Source organism: Neurospora hispaniola, assembly GCF_033458365.1.
Source record: "Neurospora hispaniola strain FGSC 10403 chromosome Unknown B0T23scaffold_6, whole genome shotgun sequence".
Taxonomy (NCBI): domain Eukaryota; kingdom Fungi; phylum Ascomycota; class Sordariomycetes; order Sordariales; family Sordariaceae; genus Neurospora; species Neurospora hispaniola.
The window spans coordinates 2,450,747-2,473,790 of NW_026944411.1; the positions used below are offsets into that span (position 1 = coordinate 2,450,747).

Consider the following 23,044-nt stretch of genomic DNA (forward strand, 5'->3'; position numbering starts at 1 on the left):
GCTTGTACCACGGATCGCAACATCAAAAGTGGAAGGAGGCGCGACTTGGTGAGGAAAGATTACGACATGACGCCTTGCCGCGCTATTGCCGCCGGGGAGAGATACGACAAAACCACATTACACGACCAGGCCACCAAACAAATGGAAAGGCACGGTTTGACATCGGACATCGCACCGAGCTCCGGGTCATATAATGCCGTCCACACCACCTCGAAATCCGCATCCGGTCCGACCACCTGTTGCCAGAAACATACCCCAACTCTCGGCCATGATGGATTTGTACACCAGTTATGACTGCCCCGATGACCAAGCTGCCGGGCGGCTTGAGGCCGTATTACCTGTCGTCACCCTCTCTCGACGTCTTGCCCCTTTCCCCTTTCGACAGGCGAAGCTGCGATTGTCGTCATTGTATCTTGCCCTCCCGCGGTAATCTTGGCTACACAGCAGCATGATGCTGCAACCAGACCCGGACCATCACGACCAGCTGCATCCGTCCCTGCCTTCAGCCCTTGGCCGCGCCGATCGGATGCACAGTTCAAGCAATTTGGTCAAACTACCTTCTGATGCGTCTTTGTGCTTGGACAAAAGATCGACCATCGTCGACCACAAGCCGCCAGAAATTCAGATACTCTGACGCCACGGATCAAATCCTTTACTTGCTCACTGCGGTATGCCGTGCAACTCTTCAAGGGGCTGTTCCCTTAAGTAGCGGTCCACTGGTTGGTCCTATACTTCAGTTTGAGCTCGCTTCCAAATTGACTGCTTTGGCATGCCGTGGGACATGGGCTTTTAGTCGAACGGCGCACGACTTATCTACCGGTTTGGTGTCAGCACTATATCATTTTCTCGTCAACCTGCCACGGACCGCTAAGGATGCCCCTAGGACGACAAGCCGCCTTGTGCCAACGGCCGCGTCGTAATCATTTCGCATGTTGAAGAGCTACACCAGCATTTGATCGCCCATGTAATTGCGCGCCACATCTTCCGAGTCTAAATCGGAATATCTTGGAATCTACCCATGGGCTGCTTGTTGCCCGAACCCAAGTGGTCCTTTAGCCGTATGCAGGGCATAGCATGGTGCTGCGTACCGGTGCTTGCGATTACATCCGGTATCAGGTTGGGCGGGTGGAACTGCCTTCATGCAGGGTTAAGACATACCGAATCTTAACGACGCCATCATCGAAGACGGTAAAGTAACGATGGCTATTAGACTAATGTCATTGGTACAGTCCATCATCGCCGTTGTCAATGGGCTCGGCTGAGAATAACGCTACGCTGCGTTTTGTGTTGACCGAGGCGTCTCATAGTCACGGTCGATTACTGCGACCTACTTACCCTGGAGCCCGCCCACGAGAAGCTCCGAATTGGACCCTGAATTGTCACGTCTAACTTCAAGCAACAGTTTCTTGATTCAGGTTAGCCACAGAAGATCATCATACGTTTCGGACGAAGGTCTACCTGGTATCGGTTGTACAGTGCTGGCAGCCTTGCGCCATCACGGGTAATCGAAGCAACACAGCATGCTGCATTGGTACAGCGTGCGGGCATCAGTCTCTTAAAATGTCTTTTCAAAAACAGGTTTGACCTAACTACCACCCGTGCAATTTATCCGCTGTGCGGTGGCTGAGAAATGGCGGATGTGCCCTCCTATATCATGAAGTATAAGGCTGGCGCAGCCGCACCTTTTCTCACATAACCCCCAATAGTATCTGGGGGATTGTACCAACCCCATCCTGCCTTTCGTAAGCCGCGACGAGAAAGGAGTAGCCCAAAAACCAATGACGAGAACCCGCCATATTAATTCTGAAGTTCCCTATCTCCTAGGTCGGTTAAGATGGTTGTCTGTTCGGCGTCGGGAGTTTTTACTATTTGCGGGCCTTCGCATGGCTCTCAGCTCAACCGCTCGCGCGGTGGTGGCTGGCGGGACACAACCCGAAACCAAACACCGGAGAAACATGATAGACCATGGACTTTCATGGGGCAAATCAGGCAACTGAGAGGGGGATCAAGCCACATCAACGATCAACCTCTCATCTTTTGCCTGGTTGAGTTAACGGGTAAGACTTGACCGCTCGGGTTACGATTGATTAACCCTCATACATATAATTTACCTCGTATGTATAAGTATCCCCTCTGATGGTCTCAACTCTTGGACATCCCGAACGGCGGCCGCTCAAGTGGTTGCCGAGCCTAGAACCCGGGCTCTCCCGCCGATCACCGGTGCGGAACACGGCGCGATCTACGGACACCGCCCGGGCGGTATCGTAATGTAACGTTAATTATGGTTGCACAACAGCTTACATACTGCTGTCCTCCTTCACCGTGCGCTGTCTGAGTTCCATGGCTTACCCCAGCAGCATGCCGCGATGAGTGTGCAAAAGCGGTGAAAACAAAAGATGCTTCAGAAGGACAGACACGCAGCAATAGACACACATTTCCACCCACACCTGCGCCCGGCGTGGCCTAGGCCTTCCAGTTAGTACTGTTTGTGTCTCAACCACTGCACCACTGCACCCCGCTGTTATAGCAGCCTTGAAGCCAGGCATAAGGAGGGGGAAGCTTTAGACTAGTTGGAATGGTACCCGGCCCGGCTCAGCGCGCTGCTTTCTTCTCACACAGTGATCCACTGCCTGAGTGGTAATCACCAGGGTGGTTGTCCGTGGTGGTCGATCCCGAGGCTTGTGGAGGTCACTACAGGTATCTAGCCCGGTGCCTAGCGCAGTAGCCTGAAGATATGGCATCGAGGACGTCCACGTATCCAAACGCTTGAGCCCTTGAACGCTTGACCGCTAAGGTTGATATGTCTGCTGTAATGCGTGGAAACAGCTTGCTTGACGCATACCCATGGGTCAAAGAGAAAAAGGAAAAATGACCTTTCGGCGTTTGATGGAGTCATTGTCGGAGGAGAAATGTGTTCAGTGTGAAACTGGCTAGGCCCCCAACCACCACAACAACACCAAGCTGGCGGCATCAGCGCGGTGGGGGAAAATCATGATTTGAATGTCGAAGGACGCTCATGGCGTCCCCCTCCCTCAACAGAATGAACACAAGGAAGTGGTCGATGTGATTGCAGCACGCAGAAGGCATAAATCCTGCTGGTCCGGGCAACTCCTGATCCGGTCGACACCGCTCCTCCATGTGCTGATGCCAAAACCGAACCAATGACCAGAAAGATGACAGACGGAAAAGAAAGAATTATTGAGGTGTGTGTGTGCCCAGCTGTTTGTTATTCTAGAAGCCCAATGGAAGCCAAGTAGTTTGGAGGGGTTACGTCGAGCTGACAAGGGTGTTACCATTCCAGGGTTCGGGTAGAAATAAGGCTGAGCTAGATGCAACAGCCACGTGAGGCTGAACAGACCAGGCCAATCAGATGAGGCAGAACGTAAGCTGGGTAGAGAAGCGCAACTCAGGTGGGACTTCAAAACAGCTGTGGGGTATGAAACCCGGCCAAGTGGGCACCGGAGCAGGGAGGAAGTTCATGTGACGATGGGAAATTGTGAACCTAGTTTCGGCTCCATTTACTGTACTATCGTATCAAGGAGCGCTAAAATCAATTAGTGGAAATGTCATACAAAGATAATCTGACAGTGACAACGGATTGATGATGGTATCATTGTATCAAAAATCGCAAATTTGGAATTCGAAATTCTTGACAAGAACCGGCTTCGCTTCCAAGCTTGGCTGTTGGAGGCTGATGGAGCTTTTCGGGTTACTTGGCACCCTGGAATGGAAAAACGGCGACGCTCCGCTGCTTTTATCGGAAATTTGCTGCGCTATCACGAGCCCACTGGAGGATCTGCTGGTTCTCTTCCGAAATGAGGGACGGGAAGCGCCGTGGCGGCACACAAAGTTCATGATGATGACTAGCAACGAAAACTTGAGAGAAACTCCGAGCTGGCTGCTGGCAAAGACAAAAAAGTATCATTCCGTCTCACCCACTCACTCATTCACTCACTCACGCATGCATATATTGGTCAAAGGTGAAGCAGGACCGACAGGAAAGAACCGTCGAGGCTCGGACAGTAGCATTTGTAGGAGTCGCGTTTCACTGCATTTATCGAGTACGGAGGGCCTTGAGTTATCATCTGTTCTTGCGGCTACCAGCTCCCTACCTATGTATTCCAGTTTGAACCCCCGCGGGACAAGATTTACGGGCTTTTACCATACATAAGTACGTAGTGCCTTCTGCTGACCTTTGTAACGTGGGCAGGGAGAAAAAAATTGGAGGACAAGCAACCCCGGATCTCTTCCTCCCACCAGGCAGGGCCGGGAACTGCCTCGGTTGGTATCCATAAAACCCATCACTACATACTACACTACACAGTGTTTCTCGATTTCTTCCTTTCTCTGCCGTCCCCATCCTCAACTCGTTTCCGTGGAAACCGATGGATATCTCTTTATGCAAAACAAAACAAACTGTATGGGGCTTTGAGTGATTAGTTTTGTTGTTGTCAGGGCAACAGCGACAGTAGCGAGCAACGGGATGCTACGTTACAACTCATGCATCCAAATTTTCTAGTTTTTTTTTTCCCCTCTCTCTTCAGAAGTGGATGGGGTAGCAACTATCGAACCATTGCTCGGAAGGACGAAAAAAAAAAATACTGTATCGGTGGATCTTCCAATTGAGAGGAGCAACGTTGAACATTCGCGCCAACAGCGTCACAAAGAGAATGTTAAAGAAGAGCCGAAGATAAACGCAACGCATCGGGCGGGCTAGCAACTCTCCCCCACCCGATCCGACCGGCCGCGGCCCGTCTGCTTTTACCCCTCGTTGACCCGTACAGTACATTGTAGAAATACGGGACTCCGGACGAGGGGACCAGTGGGACCGGGAGTTTTTTTCGGTGTTTGTATCCCTTGATCCGGTAACATCAGTCCTACTCCGATGTTGGATAGTGTATGCCGCGCGGGGTTCTCCGGCCGAGGACTACTGTACCCATCTCCGTCCGAGTCGTCCAGTGCCGCGCATTAGGTAGGTTTGCTCCATCCCCGCGGCTCCACATTTCGGGCGGACCCGGCGCGACCCCCGGAGAACGTCCCGCTGCCCGCAATGCATCGACATCGCATTGTCTTCTACAATCCGCTCCGCATGTCTGCCTGCCTGCCGACTACATATGTATGTATGCTGTTCGGGCTCTGCTTGACACCCGCTCTGCTGAGGCGTACATACATATACATTTACGGTCAGCACAGAAAGAGTGGACGTACAAGCACAATAGGATCAGGCTCGTACCGCTGCGCAGTTGGTTTTGCTGACATTTTTCCTCTCATTGATATATTTCCTGCCGTGCAACGGTGTGGCCTGATATCGAGCAGCGGCACGGTTAAGCCGCCGGAGCCTTGGACATCTACCTACGGTGAGGTGGCGATATCAATAATCTGCAACTCAATACAAGCCGCTCGGATTTCTGATTTGATCCCGTGTGCCCGTATCAGCCTACCTCAGATGACGGATGGGAACATTGCGCCAGTCCAGTTTTCACAGTTATGCGGATGGGAACATTGCGCCAGTCCAGTTTTCACAGTTATGCGGATGGGACGTGGTGATATATTTAACGATCTTGCCTGAAGAAAGGACGGAGATGGTGTGTGCCTTGACGCGTGATCACGGTGAAGGAGTATGGCCGTTGATCCGTCTATCCGTCAGCGTTGTGATGCCTGTACGCGGTGTCATTGCGATTAAGACAGACCATCTGTATCAAAGACTGGACGCGGACCGGACAATGAGGTCGAGAGCCTTGTTGTTGTTGGATGCCTCCAGCCACAAACGCATGATAAGACAATGTCGGATCGAGTGCAAGCATAGGTACTTACACATGCCACAGACTACAGCGGCAACGTCAGCAAAGCATGAAGCATGAAGCATGAAGCATGTCGATAACTTTTCACGCAAGTCGTGAAGCATATATCACACCGCAAGACCACCACCACCACTTATATCCCAGGTTTGTTGCGTCCGGGGATGTCTTCCTCCGCATGCTACGCCGTACATAAGCGCCATATCTGGATGAGGCGATGTGATAGGTATCTTTGCGAGATGTTACCTGAGGGAAATTTTCCTACCAGAAAAGCTGCGAGGGGAAGCTGCCTGCTGCTTCGCTGCCTTGGTAGGGAAAGAGAGAAGAAAAAAAGGTGATGGGAGTGGCCAAAGAGGAACGTGCCTTATGAGCCAATGACTCCGCGTCGAACCAGGTATAAGGAATTCGTGATGATGTCGACATCATGATGGCGCCGCGCAAAGAAGGAACGAGATCAGGTTCAGGAAGCGCGGCTACGGGACGAAAAAAAAAAAAAAACGCGGTTCCCAAGAGATGGCGTCTCGTCTCAGTCTCGTCTCAGGAACGCACCCGTAACGTGTAGAGTGACAATGATGCGCGTCAATCCCGCGTGGCTTTGGTGACCTGGACGAATCCCGAACGTGGAAAAGAAAATCTCCAAATCTCGAACCTGTGAATCTCCAATTCGCGAATCTCGTGTGTGAAGATCTCCGACCTTCTGACTCGTCCGCACAAGAGGAAATCTACATACCAGGTACGGCCGGGGTTCCAGGCCTGGATTTATTTGATACATCTCGTTTTCTACCCCGCGTTTGGTTGGGCTTGGAAATTCCCAGTGCTGCAGCAGCCGCCTAGGTAGGGGAGAGATCTACGATGTATAAGATATGATGCGGAGGTACAATTGGTTCCATCTTCAATCTTTTTTTCCCTTTGAAGACAAGTGATGATGCCCGGACGCGGTGAGGGAAGAGGGTCTGGCCTGTCTTTTCATGTGCCTTTGCGTGTTGATGTCGTGTTTTCGGTTACTTTTTGCCTGCGAGTCCTGCTTCCGGAATCGCTAGCACCATGCGTTCCCCTCTCAGAGGCCTCTAGGTCGGGCATTGATACAGCTCCGGTTCACGATGTGCGACAAGTTTGGGCGAGGATCACCGCGGGGAACTGAACTCCGCGTGAATGGCTGTGGATGGAGACGTTTGTGTGCGCATCAAAACATATTCGGAGCTGTGCACGAGGAAGCGGGAGAGCAATCAGAAATAGGTTCCCAGAAGGTGGTTGATGATCATTACTGACATTCAAAGACCTTACCATTGCTACATTCATCTTCAGTTCAAACTTATACCCCCGGCTGTAGGTCACCCGAAATATATGCCCGAGTATGTACCTGATTCTGTACGTACCGCCGATATGTACGTGTACATAACGTACGAACGAAAAGACGGGGTCTGCATTCCACTACATCGAATGTGCATCTTACATATCCTTTCCCGAAATTGCATGTTCTGTGGTTGTCAGATCATCTATTTCCATTTTCAGGCCCAACTCTTTCTTCTTTCCTTGTGTGAAAGTTATGAGAATGAAACATAAGACGCACGAGCCAGACAGTCTATTACGCACCTCGCCGTTTCGATGAGAATGTTTGGTAGAGAACCAAGGTCTATTCTCACTCACATCTTGACGCTTTGGGATTCTTCTGTATCATCCAGTTGGGGCGAGCTGGAAGTGATCGACACTCCACTTGAAACACATAGAAAACTTGGACCTCCCGGACATCTATAGCCGGGCCAAGGATATTGATTTCCGTTCCGATTGTCCTGTTCTTTAAGCTTAGATTCTATGCCTTGAACCGAGATACAGCGATTAACCTGGGTATTTATCAATAGTGTGAGAATATCAGTTCTTGTCCTCGGCACATGCTGGCATTCGGATTGCCTGACAGAAATTAACTAGGAGGTAAGTGCCGAGACACTTCAAACGCTTGACTTTTTCACAGTTGGACCTGCTCGTCAAAACGATCTTGAAACAAATTATGACTCTTGTTAGAAGCTCCTTCGGCTACCTCAACCCCCCGGCCGATTATGATGTCCCAGTCGAAGTCCAATATCAAAACGACATGCACTTCTGTTGAGCGCCGGAGGGATTTATGTATTCGAGTGGCTTGCGCTGGTTAAGCTCCTTTTCGCTGTCTCGGCTGGCTGAGACGAATAGACGAGGTGATTGCCAACCCAGCTTTTGCTATTCCCAAACTTCCAACCACCAATGAGCGCCGTTCATGGACCCTGCTTCCGTTCGTGAGGTCATCATCCATCCATCGAATATCTATGATCCAAAGTCACCAACATTCTGGCTCAGCATTCGTTTGATTGGAGAGCTGTCATTCATTGACATCTGATCAAGTAACAAGTCTGAAGTGAGGCCGCCGTTGATCGTTGCGGTTTTGTTACCAAACCAGAACACCTTTCACAAACTGCAAACGGAAATGTTGCTATATAAACAAAAAAAATTGAAATTCTTAGCTTTCTCGATCGGGTTCAACACAGCATGTCCCATCAGATCCCTTCGAGAGATGGACGACAGGCACCTACAAATATACCCCGTGCCGGAGCTGGACCATCAGGCCCCTTAGAAGTACTCTTCAAGTATTAAAACCGTATTTATTCTGTTCGCTGCGCGTTACCGAGATCTCTTTGGTGTACAAAAGTACGAAACGGAGACCTTGTCCATCTCCGTTGTAGCTGGACTTGTCAATTGTCGATGTTGTCATGTTGAGAATTGCCCACTAAGATGAATTGTCACCATGAACCTGCATAGGTACAGCAAAATCCAGATCTAAATTGGTTGCACCGCGGCAGCTTTCAATTTCTAAATAAATGTGTGCATGACTTTTGTAATATTGAAATCTAGCCACCTGCTTCCTCTGTACACTACTCACAAAGTGCACATACATACATACATACATACATACATACATAGCAGGAAAAGGCTCTTCAAGTCGAAACCTCTCGCTCAACCTACCTACCTACTTACCTAGTAAATCAACACTTATTCTTTTCCATGACCAATATACCCAAGTATCTGCCCAACATCCCAAACTCTGATCTTCTTTAACTAGCTTAAGTTGCTCTCTCTACTCGCAAGAAGCTAGAAAAAAAAATTCTCTTCTTTTTTTTTTTTTTATTTTTTTTTTATTTTTTTTTTTTGTTTTAGATGTGTCGTGCCCGCCGTGTAACTCCCAATCTTCCACCTCTTCTTCCCCCCTCCCCCCATCACAAATCACAGTACCACAACATCCCGTACCTTGCCTACCACAGCATGCAGATCTCATACATTACATGAGGGACGCCGGACGGGTGTCACTTCGGAAGATACGAGCCACGGCGGCGGCGGCAGCAGCAGCGGGCAGGTCGCGTCTGATATACTTTGGAGAAAGGGGGGAGGTGGGTCTTCGATTGACTTTGGGGTTCTTCTTGTATATCTGGGGATAAAAATGAGTTGTCTGTTTGGAGTTAATAGTAGTGGAGAGCAGGTTGTGTAGGGATCTCTTTAATACGTTGTAGTTATGGGAGATATTGTAGGATGAGTGAAGGAGAGAAGAAAGTGAGTAGTAATGTGGGAATTGTTATTTCGTAGCTTAGCTCCAGCTGACTATTGGATTCGCGATTCTCATTTGGACGATATCCAGCATTGAATCGAGGTCAATGTCGACAAACGAAAATAAAGCAGCGTACTTGTGTAACGTGACGCTTGCAACAAACTCGGTCGCTAGGACGTCCACTACTACATTTGAAGGAGGATTCTTTACAAGTCTGTTTGTATTCTTCAACTATCTCTCCACCATCTCGCAATTTCTATAAGATACAATCTCCCCTGTCTAGAACACTAGTTAGTTCCTGGGGGCTTCTGTCACTGGTTTCCCCCCCCCCCCCCCCCCCCCCCCCCCCTCCTCTCGCTTATCCTTCCTTTGTTCAGCTCGCTCACTTCTTCGCTATTCTTTTTTGCGTTTCTAGGGTCTACCTAGATGAAGCTACTAGCATCTTCAGCAGCTTTCTCTCTCATATGAGGATGGTGTATGTATATAGGGCAAGGTTGACAGACATGAAGACCCAGACGTAGTGATGCTAAAACTGGCTTTTGGGCTAGCAGTACCACCCAACGGTTGTTGTGCACCGGCTAGTATGTTGTCTTTGGGGGTGGAAGTAACTTTTTGCTGATGACTCGTGAGTACAGCGTGATCAAGCGACAAGAGCCTGCGTACTTCACAGAGTTGTCGTGAGGGTCGCTTTTTGCGTGCGGGAGAGGATGTTGAACGTTGTATCGAACTCGGCCTCCATAGCCAGGGATCGTGGCGGACATTCCAACGCAAATGTTAACCCAGGTGGATGAACTCGACCCAAGTTCCCGACCAGACTTCGTTTCCCATCACGATTACTAACTCCAGCGAGCACTGTATGCCACGAAACAGTCTCTTGTTCAAGAAAAGAGGAAACCGCGACGATTGTTCGTTTCCTGCATCCTGGCTTAGTCCGCGGTACTCCTCCTCAATAGCATCCAACAACAACTGGTTGGAAAAAAAGATTGGCGCCAAGTGAACAATCAATTATCACACCATTAGTGATATGGAATGCAAAAGTCAATCCATGTGCCGAGGTAGTCGAGACGGTTACCATGTTCCTCTTCCAGCTTCCAAACAGTTTCAAACTCTTCGTAGTTGAGTCTACCCCAGCCGCCACGTTCTTTGGCCTCCTTTTCGGCTAGGTCAAGGAATCGCCATTGGACAAGAGTATTAATTGGGATGTTTGAAGGATCTTGCGGTTCTTGGCTTGCGTCGTGGTGGCCTTCTGCCGTAGTTTTGCTAGAGGGTGCAGAAGGGATGGCGGCGGCATCGGCCTCGTTGGCCTTTCCTTTAGGTGAAGAGTGGTCTTGGGTCTCTCCAGAGACCGAGGTACGAGGCATGTTTTCAGACATAGAGTTGGGTCGGAACTGAGGCAGTGTCGGATCGCAGTAACTGGAAGTGGAAGCACTCGGTTCGTTGTGATGCACCTCTTCCACCGCCTCGACAGTTTCAGCGCCGTTGGTGGGCTCTTGAATTCCGGTTTCGTGTTGCGGTTCTTCGGTAGGCTCAGCTTCAGCTTGAGAGGTCTCATCGACACTATAGCCACTAGCCGCCAGTAGCTCCTGTAGATTCTGCTCGCTGATGGGCTTCTCGCCGTCCCGGTCATTGATATCTTCTGACGGACGGAAGAACAGCATTTCTTCGGCAGCCTTTTGAATCATGCTGCCGTCGGCATGTTGCACCATGCCTTTTTCAATAGACTCGAGCAATGGGCGGTACTTGTCGCGGACAGCCTTGGTCTCGGCACACCGAATCGCTATGTCCTCCTTGAACTTGAAGAGCCTGTCGAGGAGCTCATTGAAGGCTTGCTGAACAACCTGGTAAAAGACCTCTTTGCCGGCGTCTTTTTCGGCACCGGGGATCTCCATACCTCCCCACCGCTCAGGAATGCTTCGCGAGGATGTAGACGGGTTGGATTGGGTATCATAATCGTCCACGTCCTCGGCAAATCGGACCTTGGGGGATGATGGCGAGCGTGGCGAAACCGGTTTGGAACTCTCGCCCACTCCATTCAGGTTGGCCAAAATGTCTTCTTCTGGGTCCCAATAGTCCGGGGGCAATGCACCCTCTTCCTCATCCAAATAGAACTGCCGTCTCTTGTAGCGTTCAATGAGCTTTTTCCGCACGTTTCTTTCGGCGCGGGCATAACGACGGTATCGGGCATCGGCGTCGTCGTTCATCCTCATGACAAATCCCTCACCACGAATAATGTTTTGGTCTGAGTCGTCCTGGTGGGCTCTGGCACGATCGCGGTGTCCATCCTCTTCCTCGCTCGTCCCGTCATGATCCTCGTCGGGGTTGGTAACAAAGAGGAGATCGTCGCCTTCCCGTCGTCGGCCAGTAAGCAACGAAGGTAGGTCCTCGACGCGGGCAGGTGGGTTCAGCAAGGCAGCAAAGTAGCGCAGGGACTCTCTGGGCATCCCGTTCGCCTCCTGATTGTTGTATTCATCCAGGATAGCAGCGAAAAGGGATTCGCTATCACGGTTTTCCTGCTGAAAAATGCTCTCAAGCACGGCCTCACGATCAGCTGTGTCGGGTTTGTCCTCGTTGACAGCGCTGGTGCGTCCGTCCATGATTCGCACATCACCGTTGCTCGTAAAAACCTTTCCATACAGGGGCCGATCACTATCCGATCGAGGGATAGCACCTTCCCGACCAAAGAAGCTGCTCACCGGATGTCTACTAGAAATCAGCTGCTTGACTTCGTTAGAGCTCATGACCTGATCGTCGAGGCCTTCCAGCATGTCCTTGTGCATCTCTTTAAACAGCACGTAATAGGCGCGGAACAAGCGTAGAAAGTCACGGCGGTCCACATAGCCATCTCCGTCAATATCGTAGCCATTGAAGATGCTGAGAAGCCTGTGCTTGCTTTTGCGGTAGGTGGTGGCGTGCAGGAACTCGGAGAAGCCGATCAGATCATCGTTGTTGGTGTCGTAGAAGGCGAACATGCGGTCGTACAGTAGATTCGGGGCATTGTGTCGGTTCGAACCAGATGGAACGAGAGTGCGCTCAAAGGTCTTGCGATCCATGGCCAGGTTCAGGCCGTCCGGGTCCTCCTTCCACTCGGTATTTGCCAAGAATGTCCATTGTTCCCACAAAGCTTCTAGTTCGGGACGCTCCAAGCCAGTCGACCGAGACAGTTTCGCGATGGCCGCCCTATTCAGAACTCGCACGCAGTTGTCGGGATTTCCTGGATACCATACGGGCTGGAGCTGCCGGGGACCCAACCTAGGGGCGGGAACCTTGATCTTGTAGAAAACGTGTGTCTTGATGTGAAGGTCTTGGGATTCGCAAGTCTCGCAGAGGTCGAAGTCGGCACAGTTGGCGCAGCGGTATCGAATGCCACGAATGGGCACTATTCCACAAGCGTTGCACTGACAGCCACGGTGAACGTAGGAGCTGCGCCTGGCATTGTCCTCGGAAACTCGAAACAGAAGGTTGACAATGTTCTGGCCGGCGCGGTGATTGGCGTACCCGTCTCCGGGGCCGTTGTCGTTCCACCAGTCGTCATCAGCAACCTGTAGGGCCTGGTCGTCGGCGACAGTCTGAGCATCGGCAGGTTCGGCATTGGCGTTGGAAGTGTCGGGGTTGCCTTCTAAGGCACGAGCGGTAGCGGAGTCTTGAGAAACATCGGAGCGGCGGCGGTCGCGGTCACGATCGAGGTCGGGGGCAGAGCGTCTGCGGTGGCGGACAGCATTGCTTCGGCGGACTCGACGAGACGGATCAGGTTCGGGGAGAGACGGGTTGTAGATGCGGTAGCAGAAGTAGCCCAGGGAGGCGGCGGCAGCACAGGAGAAGAGGGCGACGCCGATCCGGTGCCTTGTCAGCGTCGAGGCTGCGGCACTTGGGTGTTCCATGGTGGTGATGACCGTGATGGTGTTTTCATGGTATCATGCTTGTTCCATGTTGTGGCGAGATGCGCGGTAAGCAAGTGAAGCTTGTTGTGACTTCTCAATGCCTTTCCTTTGATGGGGGAAGTATTCGCGAAGTTCGAAATTCAAATTCAAAGCTCGGAGCTGAGCTTTCTGGAAGCGGCAAACAGTGTTATGGAACACTAAAAGCTGTCCAAGCAGTACAGTACTGTGCTTGGCTTACCCCACAATTTGTTGTCCCCAGTCCTCACAACCCCATACTCCCGTCCCTTCGTCATCACCCGTCGGCTTGGTCCAGTTCAACGACGAGGCAGTGGGCATCGTCAAAGTATACATGTCACTCTAAACAACCCCAAGCGGTGTTCCAGTAAGGTATCAAGTCAATAGACACTCGGAAGTAGCAAAGGACGATATTGCTCAAGTTGCTTGCCATGGTTGAACCATTCTTTTCCCTTCGACTCACCAGCTTCCAGTTCCATGTCGTGACCAAGATTCGACTTGCAAATCAAGACACAACCAACGTTGTTACTTCACCTCCAAAGAAGCCCTTCCCCGCATCATTGTTGACATCCGGCCTTGAGTACACCACTTAACCCAACTTCTTCTCTCGTCCTACTCCCTGACTCCAGCATCGCGATACACCCGTCCTACCAACAACAACCTCATCATCCACCACCACCACCACCATGACCGAACAATACCTCATCTGCACCGCCTGTGGCACCCAGCACCCCTTTACCGACCGCTCTTCCCTCAAGACCTGCTTCATCTGCGACGACCCTCGTCAATTCGTGCCCCCCTCAGGGCAATCCTTTACTACCCTTTCCGAGTTGCGTTCCTCCACTTCCCCCAGGTACAAGAATGAGTTTCGCCCATACAAGTACTCAAGCCCACATGAGAAGTTCAAGGCCGCAAAGTCAGGGCTGAACTCAAACGAGGAGCCAAAAGAGGCATCAATAGACGAGTTACAGCGAACAGAACTCATCTCCATCATAACAACCCCCAAGTTTGGCATCGGCCAGCGCGCCATCCTCGTCAGAACCCCCTCGGGGAAGAATGTACTATGGGACTGCGTCGCCTATTTGGACGATGAGACTGTACAGAAGATCAAGCAACTGGGAGGCATCGATGCAATGGTGATCAGCCATCCGCACTTTTATACGACGCATCTGGAGTGGGCAAGGGCTTTTGGTGATTGTCCTGTCTACCTGGCGGCGGATGATAAAAAGTGGAGGGCGAGGCTGGATGAGGGTGTCCAGAGGGAGATTACCGAGGAGGAGACGAGGATTGCGAACAAAGAGGGAGAGGATCTGGGGGTTGTGGCTGTCAAGTTGGGGGGCCACTTTCCTGGTAGTTGTAAGTCTTTTAACTCTTTCAGATCATTGATATGTGGATGTGTGTGTGTGTATGATAAACTAACAAGTTGAAGTGGTCCTCCACATCCCTCACTCAGGCCGTCTGCTCACAGCAGATACAATCTTCACCACTCCCTCCGGTCTGTCCAACTGGGAGGTGAACGCGCTGGGGGAACCTCGTTCACGACCAAAGGATACCAATTCGTATTCGTTTATGTGGAGCATCCCTAACATGATTCCTCTCAGCGCGGGTGAGATCGCGCGCATGTGGGGGATCTTGAAGAAGTATGACTTCAAGAGTACCCATGGCCTGATCCTGGGCCAGGACATTGAGGATGTTAATGTCAAGAAGAGGGTATTGGAGAGTGTTCAGATCCAGTTAAAAATGATGGGGGTTAAGGAGCACACCATCTTCAGTGAGGAGATTTGAGCTAGACACAATTATCGAGTGATTATGTTGCCTTTGTTCAGAGTACAACGTGCCTTTCCTCTCTTACTCGAAGGAAACGACTTTCAAAATGAGCAAAAAGACATACAGCACCAGCTTATTACTACTATTCTGGCCGTCAATGGCTTATCTAGGGGAGAACGACCGGGATCATAAGTTTTCCCCAAGTGCCTATGATCGTATGTACCTGGCTGGAGGTTGGAGGTGAGGAAGTGATTGGGGTCGCGAGACGGGAAGAGGGGAATATGATTGCTAAAAAGAAGTTTTGGTTTATGACACGCATTGAGCCAGCAGTATCCAGGTTGCTACTCCCAACCGAAACTCCTCGCCTTTCTCTCCGCTGAACCCAACAAACAACAAAATCTTTTTCTTGTCTACCCTCAGCGAGCCCACAGAAGACATTGCTCCTTCCTTCCTTGCAGTCCACCCCTCACTCACTGCCCATTCAACCAACTCAAATAACAGTTCCACCCGATACTAATCACATTCACAAACAACACGCGATGATCCAACGGCACCACCTTAAAGTTGACCATCTGCACAAACGGCCACACCATCCAATTGGTGCTCAACGCCTCCCAATAGTTCTTTTGCAACTTCTCCTTCACATCCGTCCCCTCCAGGACCGCCATGGAACCCAAGAAAATCCCGATAAAAGTCGGCGCAAACAGTCCCTGGTCGGCCGCCACCCGCGCCAGGATGGTCTTGTTGGTGCTGCCGGGCACGACCACGCGCTTTTGCAGGAAGCGGAACCACGTGGTGGCGGCGGGCCCGAAGACGGCGCCGCCGTACAAGACCATGCGACCGGTGCGGGTCAGGTCGTGGTTGGACAGCCCCCGACGGTCGACGAGCTGTTGGGCGGCGACGTCGCCGACGCCGAAGAGGATGGAGGTTGTGACGGCTTGGGTTAGGAGGGGGCGCGCCGCCAGTTGGGCTTTGTACCTGTTTTTGTTTTGTTCGTTTTAGAGAGGGTAGGTGAAATGGTAGGTGGGAAGGGGGGCTTACCAGCTGAGCATCTTGGCTGATTTGTGAGAGGGTTGATTATGTGGGTGTGTTTAGGTAGGAACTTGTAGATTGGTTGTGATCTACTTCCTTTGAGTTGGGTTGGGTTGTGTTGAGTTAAGTGTTTGAGTGTTTTGAGGCCTGAAAAGCAAAGTGGTGAGGACGATGACCAAGGCGAGGAAGCTTAAAGTGGGTTGACCAACAACGACGACCAAACAGAGCTGCCAAGTCCAGAAGGTGAATAACCAGTTGGTTATTTGTCCGCGGGTTCTGACAGCAAACAGACACCTCTTTAGTTGAGATAATATGGAAAGTCAAGTTTGTTGCGTGAGAAAAGGACACCTTTAGGGATGAGATTCTCGATTTTCACAACACTCGATGTTTTTCACTTCTCACAAGTCAGCAGAATGCCTTCTCCTGTCTATAATAGTCGTGGTTCAGATATCAAGACTTGGCAAGCTGTCGTGTTCCTCCCAGCCCATTTTTTTTTTTCAAATTCCGCGATCGTGTCGTAGGTTAAATTGTTATTTTTATTCATGGGAAAAAGACAAAGAAATTACTCACAAGAAGAATGGACAAGGAAGAGAGTATCAGATCAGTTTCACTCAGAGTCATGGAGAGAGCGTTTTGTTTAAGCCAGCCCAGATTTTTCAACCTAACGAGCAAAACAGCACAAAAAAGCAACGAGATCCAGGTGGTCCCTGATCATCATTATTAGTAAACAGCCAAACAAACGTCGTCACCCCTCAAGATGTACATTGCTATTTCCCATAATCCGTTAGACCCTTCAGGCCTCAGTGGCGGTTTCGGGGTTATGCTGCCCTACGATGCTGTTCTTCACAGGCTGTGACGGGCAACAACTTGATTCGGGACAATGATACCCGGCCCCCTTCAACCCCACATTATGTGGGGGTCATACCCCTGTTTGTCAACTTGTCAACTGAACTTGAGCTGAACTCCAAGTCTCTGGCAGTTCAACCCATCTTTGACATGACATCATGTGGACCATTGGGGATTTTGATGCCGATGCTGTGCGAGGCATTTGTTATGCCTTTTCATGACGTTGAGTTGAAGGTTGGATGTTTACTTTGTTGGCTCCGAAAGGAATGGTAACGAATTAAGGTATGCCACCATAATAAGATCACTGGGGCTGGTCAAAAAGAATATGTTCATTGGGTATCTATTATTATAAAGCTAGTATGGCATATTTGCTCTGGTTCCCGTCCTCACTCAAGTACTCCATTGCTTTTTACTTTGCGTCTGCGTATTAGCTCAGCAAGGGGCACGTCCTCGTCTTCATCTCCTTGACCATCATTATATCCGGTGGCTGTCTTGACGAGCGGTAGTGACTCAGAGACTCCTTGACCTGGATATCCATAATTCTCCTCCTCGTCCACATCGACACCGTAATCCCACAGCGTATCACCCTCGCTATTCATCCACGCCCTACCGTCTTGTGGTGGTGAGCGGGTCCGTGAGCGCTCCTCGTACCCCTCATCCTCCTCCAACTCAGCCATGATCTCGTCCTCTTCAGACGAGTGCTGTCTCCTCTGCTGTCGCCTCCTCAAATCCTCCTGCTGCCTCCTCTTGAACGCAGTCTTCATGTCCTCGGAGCTGCGGTAGTAGTCGACTTCCGATTTTTCTGTACTCAGATTCTCCCTAGCACCCGGCCACTTCCCCCCAGCACCCGCCCTTTCCCTGCGCAGCTTCTCCGGGTCCGGCGGCGGCCACATACCCACCCGATCATTAAACCCATTCTCCTCGTACTCCCACCCCGTCCCCTTCCAAGGCGTGTCATTGCTAATCTTTGGCCCACCGCCACCGACCGGCAAGAACCACCTCAAAAAGTTGTTCGTCCCCATCGCCTGCGCCATGTTCGACCAAAACCCATTATCGTACGGAAACTCCACCTTCACGGGCACAAAGCCACCGTGCCCATCCGCGCCCCAGTAATCATCCCCATCATATGACCTTGCCAAAAGCGTCTCGTGCCTCTCCGCCTCCCACTCCTCAATCATCGTCTTGCCCAGCATCCAGCTCCGCACCGTGGTAACCAACAGAACCATCAGCGCGAACTGCGTCGCAAACCAGGCGATGCTCAGCATCGTACAGCCCAGCAGCGCTCCCACGCTGGGGCCCAGGTAAGCGGGAACGTGCCGCTGGTCCCAAAGGCCGTAGTACAGCCTCGTCCAGAGCAGACGAGCAAAGTAGACCAGCGCGGCGTTGGTGTACACCAGGAAGCGCAAAAAGTGCGGGAAGGTTTGTAACGAAACGCAGTTGCCCGTCCACGGACAGTGGTGGTCCATGCGCGGGATGCAGCGGGCACAATGTCGGCAGTGGTGGGCGCGCGCAGGCTTGGGGGCGTCGCACTTTTTGCACCATTTTGCCTTTTGCGGTCCTCTTCCTCCTCTTTTGTTATTGTTATCCTCCTCCTCCTTCTCTTTCGGTGGGAACTTGTATTGGCCTGGATCAACGGTGCAGGCTTGGTAGTAGGTGAGCCAGACGCATACGAGGAGGATATTGAAGATTATGGATTCGCGGCGGGTGAGCGGACCGGGAGCGAGGTCGGCACTGGTGTTGAAGAGGTATTGCGAGTAGTAGCCGAGGAAGGTGATGAGGCCGCAGACGGCGGGGATGGCGAAGCGTTGGAGGCCGCGGGTGGTAGGGCCGGTTTGGAGGTTGGTCATCTTGACATTGTACTCGAGGAGTCTTTGGGTCTTTGTGCGAATATCGGGGATTCGGTCGGCGGATGGTTCGGCAGTGATTGTGGTAGGAAGTGTCGCGTGGGATTAGTCAGTAGAGCAAGACCGTAGAGGTATGGTATGCTGTGTGTCTGAACGAATGTTGAGAAATTAAAAATGGGTCACCATTAGAAAAAAGAAAAGAGGAAAAAAACACAACACTGTCGAAAGGAAAGAAGGGGTCGGATTCCACGAAGCTTCGATGGAAGTCGGGTTGCAGTTGGAAATGTAACCGCGGGAGCTTTGGGGAGCCGCGGCGGATGGTGGAGGGGAGTGGCGGTAACGTCAGAGGTGCAGCCGATGCAGCCCGGGGATGATGATGTTGTTAGCAGCTACTTCTCTTGTCGCATGGATTATGCGGGAGAGTGCTCGATACCCCTTAACAGTGGCTTCCCTCCAGCAACCATCACAACAACCGGCTGCCCCGGCAGGCACATGTCAGGAGGGGAAAAAAAAAGGGGGGGGGGGCCATTATCCCCGAAGTCCAGGCTTATCCCAGGCTTCTGGAGCCACCCAACGGAGATCTTATTGGCGATGGAAACAGGGGCTGACTTGAGATTCAGTCCGTGAATCCTGACAGCGGCGAACTGCTTGCTATACTAGTCATGGAGGCCCTTTCCTTTTCTTTCCTTCTCATGCAATACAATCAACGTCATGTCAGCTCGTTTCCACTGGGGAAACAGCATGGGTTGATGACATTATATTCTCATTTGAAGATACCTATCTCCAGTGTCCATATTGTAGACTGTTTACCTCCAGCCTTTCGTCACACAAGTTTTGCATTGAACGTATAAAACAACCATACTTACTTACCCCTTTGAGCTCCATGGCGACTGGAGGGTCACAGCTCTCGGCGTTTTGGTGAGTGGAAACTGTCCATGATGCCGACAAGTTGCACGTAGATGCATGCATACCCGTCCACAGCAAACATATACTGACTGAAACTTTGTTTAAACTAGTGCCGTAGCTTCCTTCCTTTGGCTTGGTCATAGTATAGAAAGTCACCAACTGATTGGTACGTGGAAGGAAAAAAGTACTCACAACATGTTACACAACGGATAGCTACTTACACGCGGAACAGAACAACCGCGAGTCTCATCCATTTTAGTCCTGTTGACAGCCGGAGCTTTCTCATATCTTGCTAGTCACTTTTGGCAATGGCTTCCGGGTTCCAACGGGAGGTTCGGTAAGTGGACAACCACCTACTTTCCGGTCCCATCAACATCGTACTGACGTCGAGAAGACGATGAAGGCGGTTCCTTAAGACCCGCTCCTACCAGCCTACCAAAAAGACCACGACGATACTTTCTCCCCGTTCTCATAGCAGCCATCATTTTCAGACTCGAACTGTTCCATCGAGTGACGGCGGACTTGCAATGTTCGTCTCCTGGAGTAGAGGCCTTTCTTCCTCTAGTAATCCTCTTCTATGAGCTCTTGCCAGGTCGACGAGCCCGTGTAGGCCCGGCCAGGGACGCCGAGGAGGAAGATGACATGGGGCGAACAACATGGGATGATATTGGGGACTGGGTGGCCGAGTCTAAACAGTCCCTTACCATTTCCATCGTTTTCATCTCCTTGGGGGCCTATCTCGCTTCTTCCCAGGACATGAGGTCGAGTTACATCTGTACCAGCTTCGACAATAGCACCCTTGTCCGGTCTCTTCAATGGCTCGGTCTTTTGCTGGACGGTGTCATCGTGATCCTACTATGGCGCGTCCTCGCTTGGGCCAGGACGAACAAGAGCCGTCTGATCTCTGTGAGTGTGGTGTTTGTGGCCTCGGCAGTCGGCAGCGGTCTTTTGTACACTTCTCTCCGCATGTTTCTGCCTTCAGTGCCGTTAAGCCATCACTTCAAGGGCATTGACGCTTTGTTTGTCTTCGACGTCGTTACCGATGGCTTTGCCGTTGCTGTTCTGTTTGTTTCTGCGAGTCTTTTGACTACCGAGAAGACACCGCTTTCTCTTGTTGGCATCTTCACCTTCATCTCCGGTCTCGTTGTTGGATGGGGCAAGCTGAAGCTCACCGGAGGCGCTGAGAACACCATGCACGGCGTTGCATACCTCGCCGTACTACTCATGAGCTTGGGTACATCAATTTTTGTTTACGCCAACAACATCCAAAGAGTGGTACTCATCCACCGCAGCATCCTGGTTGCACTCATGTTCATTTCACTCATCGCCGCCACCATTGTTGCCGTTTCCAACAACAGGAACGACTACTTGTTCGAACACCCTATCGAGACAATGATCTTCAAGGCCCGAACCAATGCCGACAGATACTTGACTCATGCCGCAGCCAGTAACTCTCTCCCGGTTGCCGTGAATGAGTACAAGGCTCGCTACGGGGGGAGAGATCCGCCACCCAAGTTTGATGAGTGGTACAAGTTCACCGTGGATAACAAGTCACCCATCATCGACGACTTCGACCAGGTGGTCCACGATATCCGGCCGTTCTGGGGGATCTCGCCCAGTAAAATCAAGGAGGACATTCAACGGGTGGCCAAGGAACCGGGCATCGCGCTGCTCAGAGTCGCCAATGGCACAGCTTCGCACAGCTTATCCAAAGATTCCGAGCACGCAATGGTCATGGACGAGCTGGCCAAAATGGTCAACAAGTTTGCACAACACCTCCCTGACATGGAACTCCCCATCAACCTGGATGAACGGCCACGTGTCCTCACTCCCTGGGAGGACGTGAGGAGATTCACCGAAAAGGCAAAGCAAAAGGGCTTCGGCAAGCTCCTCTCCAAGCGTGAAGATGAAGAAGAAGGCAAAGCACCATCCCAGCCCCTTGACCTCTCCTCATCCGCCACAACCTCCGTCCGCACCTTTCAAGAAATGACCGCCCTTACCTGCCCTCCCGGTACCGCCACTCGCGCCGGCATCCACTGGGACGTGCGGGACTTCTGCCTCTCCTGCGTGCGCCCGCACTCCGCCGGGACAGGTATCTTCCTCCACGACTTCGCCGCTTCGCAGTCCATCTGCCACCAATCCGATCTCTTCCACCTCCACAGCTTCTTCTTCACGCCACCCTCCGTGCCCCCGCTGCGCGACCTAGTCCCCGTCTTCAGCCGGTCCAAGCTCTCTAGCTACAGCGACATCCTCCTCCCCATCCCCACGTTAGACGAGGTCCTCCACAAGGCCAACACCCAACCGGACACCAGCGATTTTGATCTGAAGACGCCGGCGCTCTACTGGCGCGGGGCGCAAGCCGAGCAAGTCTCGGATGAGATGCTGCACGGCGGACAACAAGAACGGCTGGTCCATTTAGTCTCAGATAACTCGAGTACCTCGACAACGCTGATGCTCATCCCCCAAAACGAAGTCCGCTCCCGCGCCGCTTACGAGCGCGTATCCACTTCGTTGCTCAACTTCCTTTTGCCGTTCGATATTGGTTTCTCCTCCGTTAGCCCCACCACCGCAGCAGCAGCTTCTTCATCAGAATTCACGACCACCCGCCCCCCTCGTTCCAACCCCCTATCATCCAACCAGTATATCCTCACCCTCGACCCGCCCTTTTCCTCTACTCCCCCCTCTATGTCTCCCTCCAACTACCCCACCACCTTCCTCGCCGCCCTCAAAAGCACCAATGTCCCCTTCACTTCCACCCTCTTCACCCACTGGTACTCCTCCCGCCTGCAACCCTACCTGCACTTCATCCCCCTCGACATCCGACTGCACTCCCTGCACGCCACTTTGGCCTACTTTGTCGGTCTCAAAGGAAAAGCGTCCGCGTCCGATCGGCTAGGGAACACAAAGGGGGCGATGATTAATGGGCGAGAAGTTCGACAGAAGAGTAGGACGGACGAGGCCAAGTACATTGCCGAGCAGGGGATGAAGTGGGCGGAGAAGGCGGTGAGGAGAGAGGACGAGGAGGTTTATTTGTTTCGGGTGTTGGTGGAGTGGGGGAGGGTGGTGCAGGAGGAGAGGGACGATTTAAAGTTTGTGATGGCTGAAACGTCGAAGGAGACCAAGCAGACCAAGGAAATGAAGGGTTGATTGATTGGTATTGTGGTTGAGAGAAGGTGAGGTAGAGGAGGAGATGATGATTTTTCATAGGAAAATGGACATGTGTTGGTATGCCTACAAATTGGAAATGAGCACCGCATTTAAAACCCTTGAAATGATGCATACGTCGTGACAAGTTAAATTGAATGAATACGGAAAACGCGCTCACATAGGCAGGATGTAAAATGTGGTCCGTCAAAGAATAATAAGTCAATAAAAAGTAAACATTAACTA

The 23,044-nt window shown here is 51.5% G+C and overlaps 6 protein-coding genes across 6 annotated transcripts; 3 read left to right on the forward strand and 3 right to left on the reverse strand.

Annotated features, from left to right (window-relative positions):
* Positions 1 to 10,382: 10,382 nt before the first annotated feature.
* On the reverse strand, positions 10,383 to 13,244 carry B0T23DRAFT_321330 (uncharacterized protein; the record flags this gene model as incomplete). Its single annotated transcript, XM_062835228.1, has 1 exon — positions 10,383 to 13,244. The coding sequence occupies one exon, from the start codon at positions 13,242 to 13,244 to the stop codon at positions 10,383 to 10,385; it is 2,862 nt and encodes a 953-aa protein (XP_062691026.1).
* A 552-nt stretch (positions 13,245 to 13,796) lies between these two features.
* B0T23DRAFT_198895 (beta-lactamase-like protein) lies at positions 13,797 to 15,140 on the forward strand. Its single transcript, XM_062833346.1, has 2 exons — positions 13,797 to 14,615; positions 14,689 to 15,140. The coding sequence occupies exons 1-2, from the start codon at positions 13,946 to 13,948 to the stop codon at positions 15,042 to 15,044; spliced, it is 1,026 nt and encodes a 341-aa protein (XP_062691027.1). The 5' UTR covers positions 13,797 to 13,945; the 3' UTR covers positions 15,045 to 15,140.
* A 311-nt stretch (positions 15,141 to 15,451) lies between these two features.
* On the reverse strand, positions 15,452 to 16,358 carry B0T23DRAFT_198889 (uncharacterized protein). The gene is made up of 2 exons (XM_062833345.1): positions 16,068 to 16,358; positions 15,452 to 16,004 (listed from the first exon to the last, which is right to left on the reverse strand). Exons 1-2 carry the CDS (start codon positions 16,076 to 16,078, stop codon positions 15,497 to 15,499), a joined length of 519 nt encoding a protein of 172 aa, XP_062691028.1. The 5' UTR covers positions 16,079 to 16,358; the 3' UTR covers positions 15,452 to 15,496.
* On the forward strand, positions 16,292 to 16,895 carry B0T23DRAFT_198899 (uncharacterized protein). Its single transcript, XM_062833347.1, has one exon. The coding sequence runs from the start codon at positions 16,443 to 16,445 to the stop codon at positions 16,767 to 16,769; it is 327 nt and encodes a 108-aa protein (XP_062691029.1). The 5' UTR covers positions 16,292 to 16,442; the 3' UTR covers positions 16,770 to 16,895.
* A 266-nt stretch (positions 16,896 to 17,161) lies between these two features.
* Positions 17,162 to 19,008, reverse strand: B0T23DRAFT_414313 (DHHC palmitoyltransferase-domain-containing protein). Its single transcript, XM_062839559.1, has one exon. It carries the CDS (start codon positions 18,749 to 18,751, stop codon positions 17,291 to 17,293), a length of 1,461 nt encoding a protein of 486 aa, XP_062691030.1. The 5' UTR covers positions 18,752 to 19,008; the 3' UTR covers positions 17,162 to 17,290.
* A 308-nt stretch (positions 19,009 to 19,316) lies between these two features.
* B0T23DRAFT_362794 (uncharacterized protein) lies at positions 19,317 to 22,934 on the forward strand. The gene is made up of 4 exons (XM_062836311.1): positions 19,317 to 19,666; positions 19,765 to 19,820; positions 19,887 to 19,991; positions 20,049 to 22,934. Exons 1-4 carry the CDS (start codon positions 19,632 to 19,634, stop codon positions 22,799 to 22,801), a joined length of 2,949 nt encoding a protein of 982 aa, XP_062691031.1. The 5' UTR covers positions 19,317 to 19,631; the 3' UTR covers positions 22,802 to 22,934.
* The last annotated feature ends 110 nt before the right edge of the window (positions 22,935 to 23,044 follow it).